The 9,866-nt window shown below is 38.9% G+C and overlaps 1 protein-coding gene across 1 annotated transcript in view; it reads right to left on the bottom strand.

Annotated features, from left to right (window-relative positions):
• Positions 1-9,866, bottom strand: part of fes (FES proto-oncogene, tyrosine kinase) — a gene marked incomplete at its 3' end in the record, with an annotated part of 21,386 nt that overhangs the window by 1,861 nt on the left and 9,659 nt on the right. Inside the window, 6 exon segments of the mRNA XM_014025807.1 lie at positions 751-960; positions 2,645-2,722; positions 3,107-3,302; positions 7,961-8,083; positions 8,231-8,350; positions 8,437-8,574. Coding sequence (XP_013881261.1) covers positions 751-960; positions 2,645-2,722; positions 3,107-3,302; positions 7,961-8,083; positions 8,231-8,350; positions 8,437-8,574 — 865 coding nt within the window.

Below are 9,866 nucleotides of genomic sequence, written 5' to 3'. Positions count from 1 at the left end.
CTATACATATAGTCCCTAATTCCCATGTCATTACCAAATAAGTACTTAGTAAATTAAAGCAAATTACTATTTTGTTAAAAATAAAAATACTTCAATTACATACTACTATTGGCTAAAAGAATACTATAAAATGTCCACATATTATATGGTGTCTGACTATGTAATTACAGATAGTTAGTGGGTTATTGCAATAAAATAATTTTAACAAAGCCAAAATTACCTATTAATTACTTATGTGTTAAACAATAAATTGCAATATATTACCAGGTAAGTTCTGCAGTAAAGTATGTATGAAAAAGTATGTAAAGTGTGTAAAAATAACGTTGTAATCTGTTGGCAAATAGTGGGTAATTGAGATACTATTGAACTGTAATTGTAACAAAAATACCCACTAAAATCTGTTTATTATATGTTCTTACCAAGTAATTGCATAGTAAATTGCAGTAATTACCAAGTAATTGCATTAAAATTAAGTAAAATGATTTTATTTATCATGTAAGTACTAGGTAATTGCACAGTAATTAGGAGACTGTAAAAGAAAGGGTTACCAACAATTGCACATAAATCTGCACTAAAGAATATATTTGGTGGTTCATTTAGATATTTTGCTAACAGATAAATAAAACAAACATAGAAAACCACCACTACCTGCCTTCCACCTTCCTCTGCAGGTGAGAGAGGTGATGTAAGGATGTGAAAATGCAGGTTCTGTCTTCAGGAAAGGTCGTTTTGTGCAACAGATTTACTTACATCCGAGTCCTGAATGAGGAAGTGTTTGCAGGAGCCGTCCCACTGCACCGACAGCACGTAGCCCTGCTTCTCCTGACTCTTCCTCACCAAGAAGTCCCCGTTGTTCTGCAGCAGCTGCTGGACCTCCAGTCTGGGGATGGCCCCGTGGTACCAGTCCTGCTGTCCCAGAGGACGGTCCACGTCCTGCACCAGGGACTGGACCTGAACTACCTGGAGGAGAGAGAGGGGGAAAAAACGGGATCTTTGCTCCAGCTGAGGGGAATAACAAAACCTTGGAGGACGGAGTTCAGAGAGATTCTGCAGAGATTAGGTGGAGACACTTCAAAAGAGAGTCTAACCACTCCATCGTTTCTGCCTCCAGGGCAACAAAGTGATGAAAGTTTAAAACGGAAGAAGGAGCTCACACACACACACACACACACACACACACTCAAAAAGTGTTTTTATAGCTCAAATCCATAAAAATCACTATTTAGAGCAAACATAAGTTCACTTTTATGATTCACAAGCTGCAGGTGTGGCTGAAATCTGGTGTTTTACTGAGTTTAATCCCTAATTTGCACTCTGAGCTCYGACTGATTCATCTGTTTAAAACTTTTTAATTGAATTAAATCAACTGCCTGTTAGCAAAACATGTTGAGAAGTGAATTAATTGTGCAATTTGAATTAAACTCTCAGAAAATTAAATATTAGCAAAACATCTACAAATTATTAAAGTTTTGAGATTCAAGATGGTCTTGATGGATTGAACAACACTGGTTATAATTCAGTCAGTTTTACAGATAATGAGCTATAATATGCCGTGGTGTTAGCTGACAGTCATCCACAACAGACCACCCAAGATATCACATGACATCACTGACCAACACAACTATAATTCTGYCATTTCTCAGCATAAAACTATCTTAAATTAAAACTATTATAAAAGGTGACGATGCATTCATGGTGACCCCATCTTTAAATTTAATATAAACTCAGTGACCGAAAAGGAAGCTTGAATCTAGGCCAGGCCAAAGAGAAAGAAAAAGTGTAAAAGTCATTTAACCTGAAAATGTCCCAACATGCAGTCAGAGTGTGAAACCTCAGAGAGGCCTCTGAAACTCTGCTGCTGTTTCTGCAACGTGATTTATTGGTTGTTGTGCAGCGAGAGGATCAGAAAACACTCAGGTGCTGCAGAGAGGCTCCGCTCAGGGACAACCATGAAGAAGGACATTTCCTTCAGGCAGGAGCAGAAGYGTCCTTCACTCTGAAGTGTAAACTCAGCAGCTGTTAGACTTTAAAAGCACTGAACCAGAATAAAACTCAGCTAAACAATAAAACCTGTTTCTACCATTTTTATTGATCKTATTCACTGAAACTAATAAGACAAGCTTGATGGAGATGTATAAGCCCCCCCCCCCCTTTTTTTTTTACTCATTTTAAATAAATCAGCAAGAAACCCTCCAGGATTTCTGCTTCTGAAGTCTTTGAACATGAGGGGAGTTAAACCAGACCTTCACCGTGTCCCTGGAGCAGACAGAACCTGGAGGGAAAAGTCAGGCTAACTCTGGAAAACAATTAACTCAGGGTTTCTGAATATCACGTTAACCTCTTCCTGACCGAATTATCAAAATGTTGACTTTGTACATAATCTGTYGAGAAACATATTCTGGTTGAACCAGATGAGTTTCATCACATATGGWGCTTAAATATGTTTTTTTTTAATCTGTTGAGAGTTAATAGGATGAATCAAGCTTCTCTAATTTGGCTCCAATTCTGTAATCCCAGGATTGTTTGTTCGTTTTAAACAAAGAAATACAAACTCTTTGTGTTAAAGCTTTAAAACAAGAAGGTTTTCACGGAAGCACAGCTCTTAGGTGTTTCTTTTAAACATATGATGTTATTTTGGACTCACCTCGTTTTTTTGTCTAAAAATGCTGCTCAGGTTGTTTATGATGCCGTCTTTGAGTTTTGCTGGAAACTGAGTGTTGTCCTGAAGAGACAGAAACACTGAGTCTGCTGAAACTGAATAAAACATCAAACGTTTCAAGGTTTTCACTGACATTTTTTTAAACCTTGTTGTCGTCTCTGTAATCTTGTGCTTTTAAATGAAAATAATTTTTTGATTAAACCTCACAATGTTTTTCATTGGTGGAGTTGCCACAGCGAGTGAACTCACGTCAAAGTTTCTACAGTTGGTTTTACTGTTGACGYCCCTCGTAACGCAACCTGACCTCAACATGACAACCTCAGGATTACAAGTCTGACCGCTGAGCCACCCTTAAACTCATTTTTATAACCTATACGTTTAACCTTCTCTGGAGCAGATAAAGGATTTAAACACATTAAAAAAATGGCCAACTCAGAGCGAGCTTACATTGGATGTACGGGACGTGAGGGAAACCGTGTCCGTCTCCAGCCTCAGGGCCTGGGGAGGCTCCTTGGTTCCCAGCTGGTCCAGTTTGTCCTTCAGCAGAAGTCTCTGGATGTCCAGCCTGGCCTTGATGCCCTGAGACAGAGCCACCTGCTGCCGGCACTCCTCCATGGCGTGTCTCTTACTGAACTGGTAAACCCTGGAGAGACRACAGAGCAGCGGGACCTCAGGGGCTTCTTTGTGTCTGATATTCAGATTTTATACAACCAGGCTAACAAATCTTTAGATTTTCCAAAAATAATCAGATCATTCTTTAAGAATTTTTGAGTCAAGTTGATATTGTCATGTACTGTTTATAAATTGGCTTTTACAGCATCTAAATAAACTTAAATGCAACTCCACACTGCAGTCTGAGTCGTCTTCCATGTGTTTAAGAAGAGTTGAGTTTCTTTTTTTAAACTATGAGTCTGGTGTTTTTGCTTTAGCTGTCATTCTGTAATAATAGCTTTATTTGACGTGTGGCCAACTGTGGGAAAATGAGTTTAATCCATCATCTCTGCTGCTTCCTGTCTCAGTCATAAAAATGATGCATCTAGTGTTTAATAACTAAAATCTATCAAATCTTTGAAAAGCAGTTCGCAGTGTTTGTTTTTATGATTTGTAACTTTTATGAAAACATCAGATGAGCAAGYTAATTTGGGTTTCTTCTTTCATCGTTTTTACTTTATATTGATTTGGGTTGCGAGTTTTTGGTTATTTTGTATTTCAATGAGTTTAATTCTGTTTTAATGCAGGAAATCTGTCATTTATTCTAAAAGAAGGGTTTCTGTCTTTTACKTATTGATTCATTCATCCATATTTTTGATTACAACAAGGAATGAGAAAAGTCAAAGGTGTCACAGACAACGTACCCACAGGACTCACAAGTGCTTTTGGGAATGATGGATGGTCAGTGATGGRCAGGTTCTTAAACTTTAAAGRTTGGACTGCTGCGCATCTTTAAGTGTTTATTTTGSTTTGCAAAGAACCAACTTCTAATCAGAAAAAGGACAAACTTGTCCAGAACTGTTSTGCTGCTCAAATGTTCAGATTACTGWCTAAAATAGCAATCTGGATACRCAAATGATTTCACCATGAAAATAATGCATTATGGTAATTACTATAGTAGCTCACAATATTAAATCTACTGCCAGAGAAAACTTTAGCAGCTTTATGACCAGTGGGGCTGGATGATAAGCACATGAACTTGAGACAGGCTGACCTGATTCATTTAATGCTGATCTTAGTCAAACATCCCACATGCAGACAGGTGTGGGCCAGAGCTGGCTCACTGCTGGCATGGTAACCAGATGTGGGCCAGGTCTGAATATACTGTTTATATAATGGTTTTCCACAACTGGCCCCAACAACACCAAGGGCCAAATTCTTAATTATTAGAAGTGGCCAAGATCACTCCATTCCACAACTGGACCAGTTGTGGKTTCCTGTGTGTACTGGCACAGTTATGGTAAGTATGCATGGCCYACATCTGTTCATGTCATAACTGGACCACTTGTTTGGTGAACAGACACACACACAACAACAACCTCACTCCTGATTCAACTTGTATTCCAGATTTTGTCAAATTTGYGCAATAAACCACATTAACAGAAGAATATTTTACTTAATTTGAGGAGATTTAGATTATAATCTAGTGTTCTTTAAYTTAATTTTAGATGGCTAATGTTTGCAGTGTGTAGCCTTCTGCAGACTGTTGTTGKATATTTGTAAACGAAATGTAGGCGACAAATTTGATCACTGTCAACCACAACAAAATGTTTACCACAAAACCTCTGCTCTAATATTAGACCATGATGTGACAACCTGAAGTTTTTATTATTCTATATACTTATTGGCATGTATTGTTGCACACATGCACAAGTATTAGAGGGCACAGTGATCATCATGACCCACGTTCACAGTCGTTCAGTCGACACACCCCACACCGGACACTTTGCTTTGTTTGGAGCTGCATGGAGGAGAGGCGTTAAATAAACCAGAGCTGTTTTCAGACGAGGTGTCAAAGAAACATGCAGAAGTTTAACGTGACGACTCATGAAGAACTGAGCTGCAGGAAGCGCAGGAGGCAGTTAGTGATGGGATCCAAAACAAAAACGTGTTAAATTAAAATGTTCTTCAAAGGAACCCACGTCCCCCCACCGCTTTTCATGTCAGAGTTTTAACCTTACAACACTTTGTGTTTGAAGGGAACTGAGTTATGGCCTTTGGGGGTTCATTAAAATTTGTCCACTGATTAATTTTGCTAACAGAAAAGGCACACACACACAGAGGCAGAAACGTCCTTCCACCTTCGTCTTTACAGTGGAGCAGTAATAAATCTGGCATGAACTGAGGTGAACAAGTACAAGAGTTTAGTAATGATTGAACAGAAACAGAAGAAGTATTTATAAAACAGCTGCTGATGAACGGACTGAAGCAGATGTGAGAGAAGCTTTAAAAATCAAACATAAAATCCAAACTCTTGACAACAATAAATGAAGGAACCAAAAGAGAAGCTCCATTATTTTTAATGAGTCGCTCAGGGGGGAGTTTGATTTAGAAAAATTTAAATAAATAAATAAAAAAACCTATAAATGAAGGAAAAAATTATTAAATCAGCAGCTTTGTGGACATGGATCTCATCCTGATCTCATTTAAGAAGCAAAAACATCAAATTTCTTCTTCCTTCAGTTTTTAATGTAAGACATTTTGTTTTGTTTTGTGCTTTTTGATTAAAAAAACAACTTTTTAGACTTTTGGAGTTGTCACAATTCAAAAGAACTACTCTAAAATAAACTAACTGTCATTATATTTATAATAATGAGTTTTTTTATTCATTTAAAAAGTCAACACGGTCTCTGAAAACTGAGCTACAGAAACACCCAGTCTGACAGATACAGGAGGTCATATTTAATAGAGGCAGCTTTTCCTGCTAATTTACAATTTAATAAACACACCGAAAAGGCAGCCCGACCTCTAACACCCCCCCCACCACCTACACACACACACACACACACACACACACCACATGTGCTTCTCAGCTGCTCCTAATAACATTTAGAGAATAAAATCATTGTTGCCTCTTGTCCTTCAGGAGTTTGATAATCAGTCCCCCAGGAGTGCAAACCCCAAAAACCTCATCAGGCAGGAAGAAATGAGGAAACTGAGATCCATAACTCTGAACATATTTTTGTAATTATAATTAATAAAACCGTCAGCTCCTCCTGAGACCACGCTGCTTATTAGTTGCTGCACATTAAACTCTCTTGTTGTGGGGGCAGGGCTCTCAGGTTCATACCTGGCGTTAAAAAAAACAACTTCAGCGATTCAGGAAGTGGTCAGATCTGACTGAGAGCRTTTACGCTCAGCAGCAAATGAGTTCCCAAACACAGTTTAGTGCCACAGTTCTTTACAGTTGCCAAGGGTTGTGAGTTTTTATTTAATTTATTTTCCTGTTTGAAGTGTGTTTGGAGCATCAAGTATAAATTAAAATGTTTAAAAAAATGTCTCTAACACACTTATTATTTAACTCACTGTTCTTACTTTTTGCTAATTTTAATTAAATGTTAAGTTGAAACATTACATATCTATAAATATCAAATCCTAAATCTAAAAGTAAAAGTTTAATTTTAAATGTGGCTAAACGTTGAAGCTTACATTTAGGTATTTCAGAATGGAACACAGCCTTYGCTGTASGTGCTTGGYYCYATGACATCATCRTCCTGAGACAAAAGCAACTGCTAACGCTTTAACGCAACTAACTCCGCTACAGCTTCCCTACAAGACATCAAACCTGCAGCTGGGGCTAGTGTTCGAGCTACACTTCAAACTGCCGGAACACAGTGTGGATGGTACATCCATTTTGTTTTCAATGAACACATTTTGTATTGAAATTTAATAACATTTTTAGCAGCATTAGCAGCTAGCATTTGCATTTGTCAAAGTGTGATGACATCAAACGCAATCGCTAACGCTGCTCGATCTACTAGCACTGCTAAAGATGGCATTTCAGATTTAAATTCAAAATATTTTGAATGAAAACATGTACCATCCATACTGTGGTCGGGCAGTTTGAAGTGCAGCTCGGACACATTTGATGTCTTGTAGGGAAGCACTAGCAGAGTTAGCGGTTGCTGTTGTTGCAGGATGATGACATCATAATAAGAGCCGAGCACCAACAGTGAAGGCTGTGTTCCATTCGGAAATGTAAGCTGCAACACTGTGGGGAGAAGGAGTGGGCTATGGGGTTGTTTATGAAAATTATATCATTTTATAATGTCATTCCCTCACCAACAACACACACAGAGTGTTGCTTTGACTCATTCATGTATGTTTGAGAAATCCTTGAATCTCCTGTGGTAGCCATGTGGAGCTGCCTGAACGCTTGCTGGTACAAAGCCCCGCCCATTTACACAAAGCTCCTCCCTAGAGCTCAGTCTGSAGCCGAGCTCCCACCCCACAGAGCACCCCTTCCCTCATTGTTTCTGATATATACAGCGTTTTCACAACAACTGAAGGTAACATAGTTACTTGATTGTGGTATAGAATTTAAGTATGTGCCCTTTTTAAAATTAAACTTTTATATTTAGATTTACACATTTGGATTTAGGATTTAATATTTACACATATTATTTAAAGCTTAAATTTAGCGTTTAGTAAAAATTTGTAAAATGTAAGAGCAGTGAGCCGAATAACAATAAAAAGTTGACACTCAAAGCGAGCTAAATAATGAAAATGTGTTAGTAACATTTTATTTCACACTTGGAGCCCCGTGTGAACACAACGTCACTGTCCTGCTGGTCTCTGCAGGCTCCTCACCTCTGGCCTTTCCTCACTCCTTCCTGCTCGTCGTCCAGCTCCAGCTCCAGCTGTTCCACCGACATCTGCTGAGAGCCCAGAGAACAGGCCAGGTTCAGCAGCTCCTCCTCTATCGCTGTCAGTCTGATGAATGAAAAGAACGAATGCAGAGAGCTCACGTGAGGAGAGGAAGCGCAGGAGGCATAAATAAATGTGTAAAGAGGAAACTGTTGAAACACCGAGGAAACTAGTTTTGTTATTTTAATGGACGATTGCGGTTTCTGTTCTCACTTGTGCTGTAAAGTCTCAAGGGTGAGGTCATTCACTTCGATCTCCTTGGGCTTCAGCGCCTCAGTGTCCTCCAGGAGGCTGCAGTCAAAGTCTGCACAGGCGGGAATCTCCCCCACAGACCTGAGGWCACAGTGTTTTCTCAGTGAGGATGGAGGTGTGTGTGATGCAGCCGAGTGGGGGAGGGGCGAAGGTCTGCCTCGGTCTACCTGTTCTGATGGATAAAGTTGTCGTACTCGCTGTCAGGACTGATGGCTGTCAGAGCGGCTGACATCTCCCGGTGGAGCTTCACCACTTCGTGATGGAGGAGGGTGGAGATGTCGAAGTACTCCTGCAGGATCTCCTTCCTGCAGCAACACGTCAGGGAGGGCAAAGGGAAAATGAGGAAGGGAGAAATCTGATTTCAGATCAACAGAAACCTCCAGAAGATTTCACATTACCCATTATTATCAGAGGCCTAGCATTCTCCTGAAAATGCCTGCAGGCACGCCTCAATAAAGCATAATATGACTGAAAAGTTAATCTAGTTCGATGATTCAATTCAAAAAGTGAAACTCATATAAACTCTTTGCAAAGAAAGTGATATATTTCAAGCATTTTATGATTACAGATTCATGAAAACTTAAAATTTAGTTCCTTAGAAAATTGGAATATTTCGCAAAACCAATAAAGAAGGGTTTTTAATACAGAAATATTGGCCTAATGAAAAGTATGTTTATTACTGTAAAGTATTTTCACTCAATACTTGGTTGGGGGTCCTTTGGCATTAATGTGGATCGCTGAGGTGGTCTTTAATGGTTCTGGTGTCTCTCACCTTTCTTGTGATTAAACCCTAAAGGTTCCTGTGGAGTTTAGGTCGGGTGAGTTTGTTGGCCAGTCAGGGAGAGTGATGACACGACCATCAACAGGGCCTGCCCAGAGCATAGGCACTATAGGCAAATGCTAAGGGCTCCATCCAACTAGGGGGCGCCACAAATGGGGGACAAAAACTTTGTATAAATTATAATTAATTTAGCCTGTAAAATAATCACTGGTTACTAAAGTTTATGAAGGTTTCTCAGCCTGTTTTATTACTACAGAAAGTGTTATGTGGTGCAGAGGTTATTTCATGATAAAGTACAGAAAAATAACAGATTTTTTTGTGAAAATTACAGATCATTGAGGATCAAGATAAATATTAACATCAGAAGGGGCTGACATAATTATACTGTTTTAATAGGACCTCCTGGTGTCCAAAGGTAAAAAATAATGTCAACGACAAAACTATTTAATTTGGTATCTGAATATACTGTACGTAAATTAGCTGTGAGATTCAGACACACAATGGGAACCTGAAATACTGCCTAGGGGGTCACATTGGCTAGGGCTAACCCTAGTCATCAAACAGGTATTTGTACTTTTGGCAGTGCGGGCTGGCGTCAAGTCCCACTGGAAAAAAAAATCCTGGCAACTTCAAAAAACTTTGCAGAGAAAAGCATAAAGTGCTTCAAAAATCATTGTAGGCGGCTGCGCTGACTTTGGATTTTATAATTTAAAAAAAAACGACATTCCAAATTTCTAGGAAAAAAGATGTCAATTTTCATTAACTGTAAGCATTATTAATCAAAAATAAAAGAAATAAATGCTAAAAATATATAGG

The sequence above is a fragment of the Austrofundulus limnaeus genome, unplaced genomic scaffold (genome assembly GCF_001266775.1).
Source record: "Austrofundulus limnaeus strain Quisiro unplaced genomic scaffold, Austrofundulus_limnaeus-1.0 Scaffold5, whole genome shotgun sequence".
Lineage (NCBI taxonomy): Eukaryota > Metazoa > Chordata > Actinopteri > Cyprinodontiformes > Rivulidae > Austrofundulus > Austrofundulus limnaeus.
Note: the sequence above shows the minus strand (reverse complement) of the source record. Positions and strands in the feature narration are given on the sequence as shown.